Source organism: Anolis carolinensis, chromosome 5, assembly GCF_035594765.1.
Source record: "Anolis carolinensis isolate JA03-04 chromosome 5, rAnoCar3.1.pri, whole genome shotgun sequence".
NCBI lineage: Eukaryota > Metazoa > Chordata > Lepidosauria > Squamata > Dactyloidae > Anolis > Anolis carolinensis.
Window position 1 is genome coordinate 44,441,670 of NC_085845.1, and position 16,038 is coordinate 44,457,707.

A 16,038-nucleotide genomic window follows, 5' to 3' on the forward strand; every position below is an offset into this window, starting at 1 on the left:
CCAAGGCGGCATGGCATTTCTTGCATTGCACTTTGAACACAAATCATATTTGAAAGCCTACATTATTTCAGCAATGACAGCAAAGGCTCATATATGATCATCATACTGGGTTTTGCTTGAGATTATGCTATGAAAATGTATTGCTATAACTCCATATGTGGTTTAAAGGCTTTCTGTAGCTTTTTTACACACCTACTGAGAGCCATAAAATAACAGATAGGCCTTGCACTTAAATCAAAATCTCTGGGGAGATGCCATGAATAAATAAATAAGCAAGCAAGCAAGCCAAGATTCAGTTGGATAATTGTGCTGATGCAACTATGCTGGTGATGGCCGGAGGGTAAGCGCCATAGAAAGTAGACCAACGGTGCATCTACACTATAGAAATAATGCAGTTCGATACCACTTTAACTGTCAGGGCTTGATGATATGAAATCTTGAGTGTTGTAGTTTGGTGACGCACCAGCACTCTTTGACAGAGAAAGATAAAGTCCTTGTAAAGCTATAACTCCTACATTTCCATAGCTTAAAGCCATAGCAGTTAAAAGTTGTGTCAACTGCATTATAATGTAGATACACAATCATTGCCAATTTTAAGCTGAATGGGATACAAGTTGCCTAGAACACCTGGCTCTGAGGATGACAGCACTAGAGTAATGGTTCCCAACCTTTGAGCCTCCAGGTGTTTTGGACTTCAACTCCCAGAAATCCCAGGCAGTTTACCAGCTGTTAGAAAGTGTGAAAGCTGAAGTCCAAAACACATAAGCTGCTGTGAACTATGATTGATTTATACTGTATGGTTTTTAATGTATTTATTGTATTTTGTTAAATTATTCAATTGTTTTAATTGCTTATGTTTTATCTTCTTCTATTGTATATTGGCATTGAATTTTTGCCAGATTGTGAGCCACCCTGAGTCTCTTCGGGTGAGAAGGGCGGAATAGAAATGAGGGAAATAAATAAAAAAATAAAAACAGTAGACTCTCCACTTTTGTTGTGGTTAGGGGCATAGGACCCTTCCAAAAGTGGAGAAAATGCAAATAAAAATGCTATTTTACTTTCAAGAACACTTTTCTAAGAATTTCTATGTTCACCATTGTGATTCTATGGTTAACTTCTGGATGATGCCTAGAGAAATGTTCTCAGTAGGAATCTTTTGGTCCTTCAGCGCAACTCTATAGTCAACGTCTGCTGGTGGTTGACCATAGACATACACTGGAGGCCTTAAAGATTCCTAGAGAGAACATATTAATCAAATCCAGAAATAATCAAATCCACAACAGTTAAAGCCTGCAAAGCTGGAGGACTGACGGCAGTGATATTCTTTCTCCACCACACAGCCCATAATCATGGAAATAACAGAAAATGTTCTTTCCAAAACAACTGACATTCTCTCTCGTGGCATTATATCTCAGCATAGTGCTTATTTTGGGGAAAGCAACTTGCTATTATAATACATCTTCAAGTTGACTCAGCCATATAGTGAACCTGTTGTAGCACTTCCATAGCAAGATTTATTCAGAGGGCATTTGCCATTATTTTGAAGTCTGAAAGATTGTGACCTGCAGAAGGACGCCTGTTGCATTTCTATGCGGAAGTGTTATTTTATTATTTATGGTATTTTATTTCCATGGCTAAATTATTTTACTGTGACAGTTCAATTCACAGAAATTATGAAGCGTTTCTCAGTTGGCTTTTTTTATCGTGTCAGAAGTGAATTGAGAACATACTGCATGTCGCTTTTGGTGTGAGAGAATTGGCCATCTTCAAAGACGTTGCCCAGGGGACGCCCAGATGTGTTACCATCCTGCGGGGGCTTCTCTCATGTCCCTGAGCTGACAGCTAGAGCTCACCCCATCTTGTGGATCTGAACTGCCAACTATGCTCCAATGTTTCTTTGACTATTCAGTTTAACACTTTGACCTGGCCTTTCTGGCCTGGCTAACTTAATATCTAGTCTTTGCATTTTATTACCACCCTGGCCCTGCACAAGCCCTGGCCTGCCCTTTTAGCTCTGACCATGGCTACTGGTATTAGTTGTTATTGAGTTCATGTTTTTATGATGTTTGATATGTTTTTATATGGTTAATGCCTCTAATGCAAATGTATTTTATGGTGATGTATTTTAATTCTTGTTCCACTGGGCTTGGTCCCCATGTAAGCCGCCTGAGTTCCTTTGGGGACATGGGGTGGGATGTATGAATAAAGTTATTATACTATTACTATTATAACCTTCAGGTTAGCAGTTCAGCCGGCACAAGGGTTCAACCCACTGCGCAACCGCGGCTCCTTCTCTGTTGGCTGAGCAGCTTAAGTATTCTGCCAAAGTTGGAATGGACTTGAACGAACATAAGAGCAGCAGCTGTGAATACTGAACTACTACTGAAATATAAGCAGTCCAATGACACAACCATTTTTCCGCTTAAAAGTTAGTTCACGCATGTACGCACTATAAAAAGCTTTTGTCCCTATTCAAGGCAGAGGAGATAAAATATCAGCAAACTTTTTGATCAATTCTTGTTCAGGTGTTTCAGCCTGTAGTCTTTGAAGTTCTTTTGTTCAAATAATGGCTTTCTTGAGGTCAGACACGGAGTCAGGTTTGTGGGAGATAGGAGTGTTTGTCCATTCTTCAATAAAAGAATTGAAGAATTCTGTCTCCTTGGGGACCTGGTCAAGCTACTGAGATTTTGAGGCAGACATCCTATCCTCTGGAAAAAGCAATACCCATTAGCTTAAGTCTAGCACTGGGGTTGGAAGGATTCTTTCCAATCTCCTTTCCCTCTGATCCAGTAAGCTTCTTGTCCCTTTTAAAAGTATTTATGAGGGGTTGATATAGGAGGGAAAAGGTCACCTCCTTCCAATTCTGCCAGTAGAATGGATTCCTCAAATCTTGACCTAGTCACCAAGAGAGAAATCTCAGGACAAGATTAGTATCTCGAAGTGAGTATGTGTGTGTACACATATTACTACATATTGATGCCCCTTCTGCAGGCTGCTGTTATAGACCAACCAGAGGTCCATCTGAATCTTTTCTCCCCTCTTCCTCCCCATTCAAACTTCACTAGGTCCTAAATTTTGGCCATGAAGTCCCAGGATGAGATGCTTTTGACCTGACAACCCTACAGCAGATTTAACAGGTTTTGTAGATAGATTACACACGTATACATATATAAACACAATTCTGCAGTATTGTTGCAGTATAGTTACAGAGAAGGAACTATTCTCACAGAACAAGAGGATGCACTCAAGGTTCTGAGCAGGAAAGTTACATTTTTGGACCAAGATCCTAGAATAACCATTAGCCATGTTGACATGCAGCTTATAAGAAGCAAAGCTCTGGGAAAGAATACATGTATTCTGGCCCATTTCCATGATTATGATGGCTACTTTAAAATTTACAGATTACATCCTCATCAGGCTAGACTGACTCCTTTGGTATAACCTGTCTTGCTTACAGAAGCCTACAATGTAATGCAAAAATATTGATTTAAGTAGAACCTGTTACTTTTCAACTTTACGAGGAAACAAAATTCTCAGTGTGGCTCATAACTTAAAATCATTACAAAACACACCACAGTATACAATATGCAACACTATCAATCAATCAAACCAGTCACAGTAATAAGTTTCTGTTGGCAGAAAACACTCCACACTGTAAGCCTGGCTGATGGGAGTATGGTCTTTCTATGAAATAGGTAACACAATGGAGAAGGCCTACCTCTTTCAAATGAATATCAGTATGCGATTGCATGGGATGCAAAGTCTGCCGCACAGAATATAAAGACCAGGATAACCTAACCTTGATCACAGAATCATAGAGTTGGAAGAGACCTCATGGGTCATCCAGTCCAACCCCCTGCCAAGAACCATGAAAACTGCATTCAAAGCACCCATGATAGATGGCCATCCAGCTTCTGCTTAAAAGCCTCCAAAGAAGGAGTCTCCACCACAGTCTGAGGCAGGAAGTTCCAGTGCTGAACAGCTCTCACAATTAGGAAGTTCTTCCTCATGTTCAGGTGGAATCTCCTTTCCTGTAGTTTGAAGCCATTGTTTCGTGTCCTAGTCTCCTAGTCAGAACTGATTTGAACAATATTTTTTACATGGCTTAGTAGATAACTGGCAGCCACTTCAGGAATCATATATACAAAGTAGGAAGCTCAGCTGATCTGTCAAGCCACCTCATTTTATGCTAGTTGCAGCTTCTGAATGAATTTCAAGGGAAGCCTCTAATAAAGCACATCCAGTTTTTTAGGCATATAGTCACCAGGCCAATCCTGTTAAGAAATGGTTGCTGCTGCAGGTAGTCCACACTGTAATGTCATATCAAGGAACAATGTAATGTCAGATAGATTGGTTTCTTAATATTTTCTAGTCCAATAATTATAAAATCAAAACTAAGATGTGAACTTTTTTGGATTAAATCTACCAGAATTTCCTGGTCAAGATGGCCCCCTTGGAGGTACTGGGTGCTATAATCTACAAAAGTAACTCTTCCATTCTTTGTCTAAAACTAAATGCAGGACACTGACATTTTAAAAATACATAAAATTGATACTCTGTATAATAGTTCACATACTTACCACAGGCAATAGTCCAGTATATCATTGAGTCTGGAGCCTGGTACAGAATTCTATACGGTGCCACTCTTGCACTTGAATCAAGTACAACATCAAGAGTTCCCACAAGGAGACCTGCAGAACAAGAAATCCATTGGTAAATACTTCTGGTGTGGATGATATACAACTTGCAACACAACACTCTTCTAAGAAAAGGCTAACAAAGGCATGTGAAATATATAATAGACTTAAAGCATCCCTGGACATGGAATGCTATGTAACTAATATGTGACTCTGAATTAGTTGAGTAGCTGGGAAAATAAGCCAGCACTGAATTCCCATTCTGCATTCAGGTATAACAAGCCATGATTTAAATAAGCTTCGTGCACAAGACAAAGACCCAATAGTCTCTAATTGTGTTTTGCAGCTGGGTAACAAGCCATGGTTTGCTTACAGAACAGATTCAGACACAAGAATTCAATACATCTGTTTTATTCTCATGTTCAAATACCATCAATGTAAATAACATTAATTAAATCACTCCTCTGTGCCGAAAAAAGGTCCCCCTACCCATGAATATGCACTTTTATCCATAGTGCCTGATAACTGTGTGAGAAATGTGAAACCAATTCAACCAGAAGCACTGGTGTAGAAACTATTACAATAAGGTGAACTACTGTGCAGAAGGGGTGGCCAATTTTACACCAATGAACCACACAACTGCATAAGTTTGGAACTAGATATAATGCTAGTTTGGGACAATGTGGTGTCAGTTTATGGCATTGGTGGGTTAGGGACCTGTGAAAGGAGCAACCCTTTTTGTAGCACATTTTGCAGCAGTTTCGAACTGTTTGATAGTATTTGGGGGTCAAAGCCCAAGCCAATTAAACTGGGGGGGGGGGGGCTTCTGGCAGATTGCAAAAATGGAAGAAACTACAAAAACAGAGTTGAGTCCATAAACAACCCATAGGCTACACTTTCTCCATACCTGCATTACAAACTGCTCCTCTGCTGGCATTTATAACACAGTGCCGGTAAGTACTTTCCTTTGGCTCGCTATTATTCAAATCCAACCTAATGACTGCCATTTACTTTTTGATTTTGAGGTAGGACTCTGGTAAATATAGTGAGCCCTTGGTTTCAGCTTGAGTTTTGTTCCAGGACTTCCTGTGGATATCAAAATCTGTGGATGCTCAAGCCCCATTATATAAAATAGCAACATTAAAGTTGGATTTTTGGAATGTTTTGAGTATTTTCAAGGTGTAGGTGGCTGAATCCATGGATACAGAAGCCATGGAATGTCAACTACAATCATCATCATCATCATCATCACTTTATGCAAACACATTAAAGATGTCAAGACACATACAACCAGAACTGCTTAACTAAACACAAATTGGATCTGATTTGAAAATGCTATTATCTCTGCAACCACGAACCACCCATGAATGAAACTCTTCCCACTTGAATGTGTGGGGCATAGAGTTTCAAACGATTACTGCTAGATGCCTCTCCCCACGCAAAATCAGCCCTAACCTCAGTCATTCACAAGATGGCAACTCTTCAACATAAGGTGCTTTTTGTTCTGGAATTCAACAAACCTGAACCCATAACTGTGGTGCAGTGTACGTTTCAACAACATTTTGGCATTGCTCCACCAATGCCAAGAAGCATTCGTTGTTGGTACCAACAATTTGAGGAAAAAAGGCTGCTTATGTAAGGTGAAGAGCTTATACTATACTGCTGTGAAATTAGGTCCATCATTTTGAAACACTTTGTACACTACAACGTCTTTTGGTTACTCTGGAGTCCAAAAAATAAAGCAACACTTCACATAATTAAAATCACACCCTTAGTAACGAGTTAGTTGATCTTTCTCCTCTGGAAATGTATCTGTGTTCTTAGTCCTTTGACCAGGAATAAATAATCCCTCCATTCCTCCCATTCTATTCATGCCATTAACTTTCCCCCTCTCATTTTAGTCTCAGTCAATAAGAGAAGCATAGCCTACACAACATTAACATATTGAACTGCATTCTGTTCCTACATGAACACTGAGTAATAAATAATTGAGCGTCATTTGAGACGTTGACCTTCCTTGTCATGTAGCTTCTGTGGCCTTCATTGTGCATGAAGAAAATGCTTCAGTGAGCATTTTTTAGACATTTCCTTGTCAAGTTATACCTGTAGCCAAGAACTAGCTGTCATGAATACTTGAATTGTTCTCCTTTGATCCATATTCCTCTGGGTATATATAGTAAGGACAATTAGGTGGTCTTAGCTTCACTGGCTACAGCCTTCTGAGGCAGGTTCTCAGGGTGCATAGAGGTCACCGAGGGTAAGAACGCCAGCAAATCTGGTGGAAGAAGTGGGAACCAGCTTAAGTATCCAACGGGATACTGGTCAAGAAGAGGAACATCTCCAACACAGCAGCTCAAGTCTTCCTGAATCTTAGGTCACCCTTACACACATAATTCAGGAGAAGAAACAACATATGTAAGTGCCTATGGTGTCACAATAACTTTAGAAACACTTTCTATTCTATACATCAACTGTATTTGCTATGGCTACACTGCTGTTTTGTTATACCTTGTGCGTTCCAGTCATTTCTGATCTATGGCACCCTATCACAGGATTTTCATGGCAAGATTTGTTCAAAAGAGGTTTGCCATTGCATTTCTCTTAGGCTGAGATAATGTGATTTATCTAAGGTCACCCAGTGGGTTACATGGCTGAGCAGGAATTTGAACCCTAGTTTCCAAGGAGGGAAGGTGACTTACAAGTTCTTGATAACTGAAGATTTTTAAAGGAAGACCCTTAAGTGTGAAAAATTCTCTGCATGTTGATAGCAAGAGAGGTATTCAACTCTTTCTTGAAAGGAATTTCATATTCTAAGAGTAGCTACTGAGAAGACTCTATCACACAATTTCACTAACATGGCTATGAAGATGACATGATTGAAAGAAGGGCCTTTCTTTTGCTTTGGCTCATAAAAGGAGATATGGTCTGTCAAGATAGTCTGGATCAAGGTTTTATGGGATTTATATAGTATCAACCAATGCTACACAGAGACGATATGGTAGGGCTGCTGGAGATATGGGGAGCTCCAGACAGATAGGAGTTAGTACTATTTATAAAAAGGCACTTTGCAACTCATACAGCTTTTCCTCCTCAGTGGATCTGCTATAGTAAAAAATGAGAAAATACCAGAAGATACTCTGGGGGAATCCAGAAAGATTACAAGAGGACAACAAATTTTGTAATAGATAGAGAACTCAATAAAATTCCATAAATGAGAGGAAGGACAATAGCAAAATGAAGTCTTTATCTAGAAGGACCCTTTAAAGATTTCTATCAAAGAGCTCATTTAAGCCATATGAAATTGAAAGAAGGATGGGGCTCCAAGAGAACCAGTAATAAAGCCTGTTATGCATGAAATGGAAGAGGAAACATGGCAGATATAACCATTTGTGAAGTGGATGTAGGCTGAAATGAAATGTCACACTGCCATGTCTGTGTTTCCGGGATTATTTTCTGTGATAGCACGGAGTGGGATTGAGGGGATAGATAGCTTCCCTCCAAACACTTTTTAAAAATTATCTTTATTGCATCAACTTTTTCCCCTAAAAATGCATAAAAGGGGAGAGAGAAAAGGAAGGTATATATATATATATATATATATATATATATATATATATATATGTGTGTGTGTGTGTGTGTGTGTGTGTGTGTGTGTGTGTGTGTGTGTGTATATGTATATGTATATATTGAAATACATGTAATAGGAGTTCTAGTGTGTCCCCAAACACTTAACAGTTCTTTCAGACATATTCAGACAACAAATCCTGAAGAAAAGTCTCCAGTTACATTAAAAAAAGATCACCCCATGGGCTGTCAGTCAATCATTCTTCAAACAGAACTCAGCTATGTATTATTAACTGCTATATTTTCCCTTCATTCTCCACTGATGTATAGAACCACTGCATTATACTATTGCACTCCATCTTCTGTTAAGTCTGCAGTCTGTTCATTTTGTATTCTTCTTTGCTTTCCTCCTTCTTGAGGCCTCCACTATGCATTCCAGCAATTTACTTTCTCTGTATAGTACTACAATTTAAAAATATTCCTTTAAATATTTAAGTGTGCTATTAAGGTTGGTAAATTAAAAAAAAGCTATTCTTACTAGGAGCCCCGGTGGCGCAGCAGATTAAACCACTGAGCTGTTGTTCTTGCAAAAGGTGTGCTCCCACTGTTAGCCCCAGCTTCTGCCAACCTAGCAGTTTGAAAACATGCAAATGTAAATAGGTCAATAAGTACCGCTCTGGCAGGAAGGTAACAGCACTCTATGCAGTCATGCCAGCCACATGACCTTGAAGGCATCTGCAGACAACACCGGCTCTTCGGCTTAGAAATGGAGATGAGCACCAACTCCCAGAGTCGAACTCGACTAGACTTAATGTCAGGAGAAAACCTTTACCTATCTTACTAAGCAAATATGTTTTCCTTGTTGATGTTGTTCAAATCATTTCCAAATTATAGTGATCCTAAAGCAACTTTCCATCATGGGCTTTTCTTGGTAAGGTTTGTTTGGAGGAGATTGTCTTTGCCTCCTTCTGAAGTTGAAAGAATGTGACCTCCCCAAGGTTACCCATGGCTGAAGGGATTTGAACCCTGGTCTCCAGAGTTGTAGTCCAGTACTTGAACAACTGCACCACACTGGCTCTATGTCTGACTACACAACTCATGCATAATGTGAGACCTGAATTTTTACTTACTAGCTGCAGCTTTCGAAAGCTCTAATTTACTCTAAGCCAGTGGTTCTCAATATGGGCTCCCCAGATGTTTTTGGCCTTCAACTCTCAGAAATCTTAACAGCTGGTAAGCTAGGATTTCTGCGAGTTGTAGGCCAAAAACATCTGGGGACCCAGGTTGAGAATCACTACTCTAAGTACTATGAGATCAGAACTTAAACAAGCACCTTATTTATTTACTTATTTATGTGCTTTATTTTTATCCCACCTTTCTCTCAATATAGGGACTCATGGCAGCTAACAATACCATTTCAAGCATCTTGAACATTTCAAGAACATAGAAAGTTTCTCTTTCTATGTGGCACCTTTATAAGGCAAAAGAAGATGCTCAAAACACTGAAGTTGGCATGGAACGATTGGATCAAGGCAACATAGAAGTTACTTTGGGTTTTAGAATCAAAACACAGAATAGTTTGCATTCTTAATTAGGATACACTGACCATGTTTTGTAACACATCCCCATTTTTGAGGAAAAGTGTCTATTGGATACAGTTTAGCTATTTCCTAAACTTTATACTGCTTTATACTTTGAAGGAAGAAACATTCAATAAAATTGTAGACATTTTAACATGGAAGGACAGAATCACATCACATGTTTAGGTTTCCTGCAAAATTAGTCATACTTGTGACCATGACAGTCAGCTTTGAATGACTGACTGTATAAGAGTGAATAACAATGTATAGGAAAACAGTGGAACAAAATGCATGGTTCTTCTGTGTTTGTTATACACTACAATAATGTGGGGCTGGGCAACCCTCCAGAAATTTCTGACTTCTCCCTTCAGAGATCCTAGTCAGTTAGCTAGATATTATGGGAGTTGAAGCCCAAAATGCCTGGAGGAACAAAGGGGATGCAGCTTAGCACCATAATGGTTAGGATACATGAATATCTCAGTAATAAATCGGACTCTGGCTTCTCATTGCAAGATAATTTAACCTCAAGAATCATACTACTATTCTAAAGGCTAAAGCTTGCTAAAGTTGAAACACATTTCGGTGTCGAAATGTTCATATACTACACAATAAATTAACAGAAGCAGAAAACAGAGCCTTGAAGTGCTATTAAGGAGACAAGAATTTAAGCCACAGTTACCTACCAAAATTAATGGAAAACCAATGGTTGAAATGCTAATTTTTGCCCCCATTTCTCCTTCAAAATAGTGAATGTTTTGCAACTGGCATCTAATGCCTAATGTAGGATTGCCAGACTGAAAACTGAAGGAGGCTCCCGTCCCTTTAATTGTTGTGCAGAAGAGGGAATTTCAGCAGGTGCTGCTTGTCAGAAGCACCAGCAAAATCAAAACAACTGAGCCCCAGACAAGGAAAGTCTTCATCTGGTTATCCTGCCCCTTTTCAAGCCATTGACAGCAAGAAGAGGCACTCAAATAACTCATATCTGTGGTCCAGAAAAGGGTAGCATTTATTTATTCACTTGTGCTTACATACCCTGCTCTTGCAAAAAATTAGAAGAGGTGATGCCATCTTTGTAAGAAAAGAGAATTCAGCTGGCTTACTAAATACATTTCAATAAAAAATTTTTTACAGGGATTGTAACAGGAAGTGCTTTGAAGAGAAATAATATTCCCATCTGGTGTAAATAGTCACAACAGAGAGCTTCAATAATAAGGATGTGACTTTTAGTGTGTTTGGAGGTCACTTCAAGCAACAACAAAGCACTAACCTTTTGTGTATAATAATTAGGCAAGAACAACATGGGGCACCAATGAAACATCAGAATTATCTACTTATTTTTGTGTCAGAAGTGACTTGAGAAACTGCAAGTCACTTCTGGTGTGAGAGAATTGGCTGTTTGCAAGGGCATTGCCCAGGAAACACCCAGATGTTTTGATGTTTTACCATCCTTGTGGGAAGCTTCTCTCATGTCTCTGCATGGAGCTGGAGCTGACAGAGGGAACTCATCTGCACTCTCCCCGGGTTGGATGCAAACCAGCAACCTAGAATTTTCTACTGAAATATCAGAAGCCCCTACTGTTTCCCTTTACATGAAGGGTTGGCATCGTGTAGTCCTCCAAACAGTGATGTACTATCACTGAAAGCATTTATTACCATAGGCTGTGCTGGATAGGACTGATGGGAGTTGCAGTCCAAGATCACCTGGGAGTGTTATAGGATTTCTGTCCCTGGTATATACTGAGGAGCAGAGCTAGATTTTGACTAGCCTACTGCAGAGCTGGGAGCCCCCGGTGGTGCAGCTGATTAAATGGCTGAGCTGCTGAACTTGCTGACCAAAAGGTTGGAGGTTTGAATCCTGGGAGCGGGGTGAGCTCAAACTGTTAACCACAGCTTCTCCCAACCTAGCAGTTTGAAAACATGCAAATGTGAGTAGATCAATAGGTACCACTCCGATGGGAAGGTAACGGCGCTCCCTGCAGTCATGCCAGCCACATGACCTTGGAGGTGTCTACAGACAATGCTGACTTTTTGGCTAAGAAATGGAGATGAGCACCCAGAGTCAGACATAATTTGACTTAATGTCAGGGGAAAACCTTTACCTCAACAGATGCTATTGTTGAAATTTTAAGAATGGTGTTATGTTCTGTTTGTACCTGAAGTGAATTGTTTTCTTTCCACCACAATCTGTTAACACTGCATAATGCTTATTATATCCAAATGGATAGTCCCAGTTGCCTCGCTTCTTTCTGCAATTTTGTGTGACCCTCAATACATATAGTGGAGACATAGTATTTTTTATTTACATCACCTTGCCTTTGCCTCTTTTTTGCACTACTCAAGGCCCATCTGCCCTTCTTTTCCTTTGCCCATGCCTCTCTTGTTCATTTGCTGCAAAGAAGGAAAGCCTAATGGGAGAGTGAGAAATGGATAAACTGGGGGACCAAGCCAAGTTGCTTTACCTGTACCTTGTCACCTTTTCTACTTTGTGCAGTTGTAGCACTTCTCCAGCACTGAGTCCTATAATACTTTGAAAGAGAATGCTCTCTGCCACAGTCATATCCATTGAAATTAGCACTGCATTTTAGCAGGAAGCCTGTACTCCTACTGCAACTCCATGAATGTTTTGTTCTGTCTGTCATGGCTTCCAATGTCTGAATTATTCTGTACTTACCCACCCTATTACTGTTCACATCCTTAATTTTTTTTCAGTAGTATGTTTCTATTTATGTGGCAATTAGTGTTTGGTTTTGGTAATGGCAATGATAATGGCACCAACAGCAGCTGCCTTATATGGCTCGGTTCACCTGTCCTGCCCTGACATCCTTTTGTTGGAAGAAGGAGGAGAGATCAAGTCTCCTTAGGGAAAAGAAGAAGTTCATATCAATACTTGGCCTCCATTTGGAGCATAAATGGTGGAAGAAAATGGGCAGTGGAGAGAAATAATAACAGCTGTGTTCAAGGAAACTTTGAGCTTCAGCAACAAGAAATGCCTTGCTGCAGTGACCCCAGAGTTAATGTCTTTTTGAAAGCAATCTTTATATTTCTCTTGGTTGAAGGTAGAAGATGCAGGGAAGACCATAGAAAAAGCACAAAAATCAATGCAAAGCAACACAGAGAAGCATATGTTGGATCCAACAAACAGCAGCATGCAAGAATCATTTGCACACTACCAGAAGAGCTCCTGTGGGCGAAATGGTAAGGCAACATGCCAGGATTGTGATACATGTCCCACTCAGAATCAAAAATTAAAGAGCATGCCTTGCCAGTATAGCATATTGTTATGTCTCTTCAAGTAAATTCTGATTTAATCTTACCATAAAGAATTCTTGGCTAGATTTAGTCAGATAAGGCTTTCCACTGCATTGCTCTGAATCTGAATTCCACTGCATTCCTCTGAATTGCCCAAAGTCACCCAGTGGGTATCTATGAAAAAAGCAGGGATTCAAACCTTCATCTCCTCAAACCTCGATCCAACACTGTAACACTCCAGCTCTCCAGTACATGTGTAGACATGTAGAAAATGCCAGACTTCGCAATGCATCATGATATTGTTATCCTAGCACTCCAATCAAAATGGAAGAAGAAAGTCCACCTACAGTATATATATTTGAATAAATAGAATTTCGTTATGGGCTCCTTCAGATGTCCAACAGTGCTGATAAAAATTGGGCTGATCTGTTCCTCTTTGTGATCATTATCCCTGAACCTGAATCCAATCATGTCAGGTTGCATTGTTCTGCAGGAGGTGATCAGTTGCAGTAAGGAGAGAGTTTCAGTTCCCTCCCCATCTTCCTCCATCCAACGTTTTACCAGGGGCAACCCAGAGATACTGCAGAAACTAAAGCAAAGATCATAAACAGCAAAAACCCTTGCTTATCGAAATCTTACACGATTAAGAATCAACAACCAGAGTGAACAGCTGAGGAAGGGTACAGAATTACCAAGAAATGGGAGCATAAAAGTAAAGCCAGATACAATTATTCCATTCATCCCATGAGCATGATGCTCAAGATAGTACACATACATAATTATAGCACATATTCTCAGAAGGTCAAACCTACAATCTGGCTCTATATAGGTCTACGCAAAAGGCAATCCCACAGCATTTATTGTACTCTGCCCCCAGCCTGCATCTTTCCATTTTCATAATGTTGATATATTTTATTAATAGGAAACCTTGTTTTATTAAAAATCCTATTCAGTTTAAAATTGAACTGATATTTCCTATTCACACTTCACCAAACAATAAGACACAGTAAGAAATGTGTAAAAATTGTTTTTTTTTAAAGTTATTACTCATCTGAAGGGTCAAAACCTGCTTCAAGATTTGTCAGGAAGATGATTTTTGGCAGCTTACCTTTACTTTAAAAATGTGTTTGATATGGATCAGGCTCTCTGTATTCCCAAGCTGTATTTGAAAACAGAAATTCTACCTTAAAGATGATATATTTTTACCTAGTATAGGCTTTATGAACTAGTGCCCACTGTGGTCCAATAAAGCTTACATCAAATAAAACTTGTTAGTCTTCAAGGTATCACAACACTGTTTTTTTCTGCAATAGGTACCTTCCTCTATGAAAAGTTAAGATGTTTATTTGTTATTGAAAGTAGAATGTTATTGACAATGAAAATGTCCCTGGCACATTTAACCTCAAACAGCAAAGAAATTGTATGAAATTTTATTTTAAGAAACTATTGGGTGGATAAACTATTTGTTATTAAAATAACATCAACAACATTTTCGTTATCATTGTCATCATCAATGTCATCAATGAGTTATAAAAGACTCTTAAACATTTTTTTGCCATGACACAACACTATTCATTCATCATGTGCTCACATATCACAATCAGGACTTGTAAAAGTTAGCATTTTTATTATCGCTCTCAGGATCTCGGAATCAGTAGCCATGCAAACAGAAAAAAAAGGGGGGGGGGTTGACCCCAAAGTAATTTTTCTGTGCCATCATCATAATGCAAATAGAAAATATAACTATCCAGTATATTGTAAAGCAGTGGTTCTCAACCTTCCTAATGCCACAACACCTTAATACAGTTCCTCATGTTGTGATGACCCAACAACCATAACATCATTTTTGGTGCTAACTAGAATTTTGCTACTGTTATGAATCGTAATGTAAATATCTGAAATGCAGGATGTACTTTCATTCACTGGAACAAATTTGGCACAAATACCTGATATGCCCAAATTTGAATAGTGGTGGGGTTGGGAGGGAGAATGATTTTGTCATTTGGGAGTTGTAGTTGCTGGGATTTATAATTCACCTACAATCAAAGAGCATTCTGAACTCCACCAATGATAGAACTGAACCAAACTTGGCACACAGAGCTCCCATGACCAACAGAAAATACTGGAATATTCCAGAAGCCATACAGCCCGGAAAATTCACAGTAACTCAGTGATTCCAGCCATGAAAGCCTTTGATAACACAATACTGGAAGGGTTTGGTGGGCATCGACCTTGAGTTTTGGAGTTGTAGTTCACCTACATCCAGAGAGCACTATGGACTCAAACAATGATGGATCTAGACAAAACTTGGCACAAATACTTGATATGACCAGCTTTGAATACTGGTGGGGTTTTATTTTGGGGGGGGGGGAGGGCTGACTGACCCAACATGATTGTAATCCAGAGAACCCTGCGACCCCCACCGATGATAGATCTGAACCAAACTGGGCACACAGACGCAACGTGGTCAACTGTGAATGCAGGCAGGGTTTGGGGGTTCCTAAGACCATCAGAAATATGTGTTTTCTGGTGGTCTTTGGCAATCCCTCCGACAATCCCCTCATGACTTGCCCATGGGTCCCGACGCCCAGGTTGAGAAATGCTGTTGTAAAGGGAACACCTCATTCAAACTCTTTGTTACTCATTTCATAGATAATTTACAATGAGATTAATCCCAAAGACTGTTAATTAATCAATGTGTTGCAATTAATATGTGTAAAACAGATAAATCAAGAGAATGAGCTAAAACACAGATCTATTGTTAACGTATGCAATACTGCTAATCTCCTGCATATATGTAGCTTCATTAATCCTCCTTTAGAACTGTAGAAAGTGAGATTGAGAAATGAGCATATTAGCCAGTTAGGCTTGCCTTATCTGCATCTTCTTGCTTTCTCAAGCTCTCTTGAGATTGGACAAATTACTTTTTAGATTATAATTCCTAAATGCCATGATGGTCTGTATTTCTGTACTTTGTAGGCTAAAGGGGTCATTTTTCTGAGCTCTAG

General features: G+C 39.4%; 2 protein-coding genes across 8 annotated transcripts in view; one reads left to right on the forward strand and one right to left on the reverse strand.

Annotated features, from left to right (window-relative positions):
* Nucleotides 1-13,049, forward strand: part of elmod2 (ELMO domain containing 2) — a 72,857-nt gene extending 59,808 nt beyond the window's left edge. Inside the window, exon 9 of the mRNA XM_062980898.1 lies at nucleotides 12,838-13,049. Within this exon, the coding sequence (XP_062836968.1) occupies nucleotides 12,838-12,980 (143 nt within the window). The 3' untranslated portion in view covers nucleotides 12,981-13,049. The remainder of the gene's footprint in view (nucleotides 1-12,837) is intronic.
* Nucleotides 1-16,038, reverse strand: part of tbc1d9 (TBC1 domain family member 9) — an 88,313-nt gene that overhangs the window by 56,917 nt on the left and 15,358 nt on the right. For 6 of the 7 annotated variants that reach the window (XR_506478.3, XM_008111871.3, XM_008111870.3 and 3 more), the window contains exon 2: nucleotides 4,581-4,691. Coding sequence is in view for 6 of the 7 variants with exons in the window: in XM_008111871.3 (XP_008110078.1) it covers nucleotides 4,581-4,691 (111 nt within the window). In the remaining variant the exon portion in view is untranslated. Of the gene's footprint in view, nucleotides 1-4,580; nucleotides 4,692-13,095; nucleotides 13,205-16,038 lie in introns of all 7 variants that reach the window. The other variant, XM_062980894.1, reaches the window with a different exon arrangement.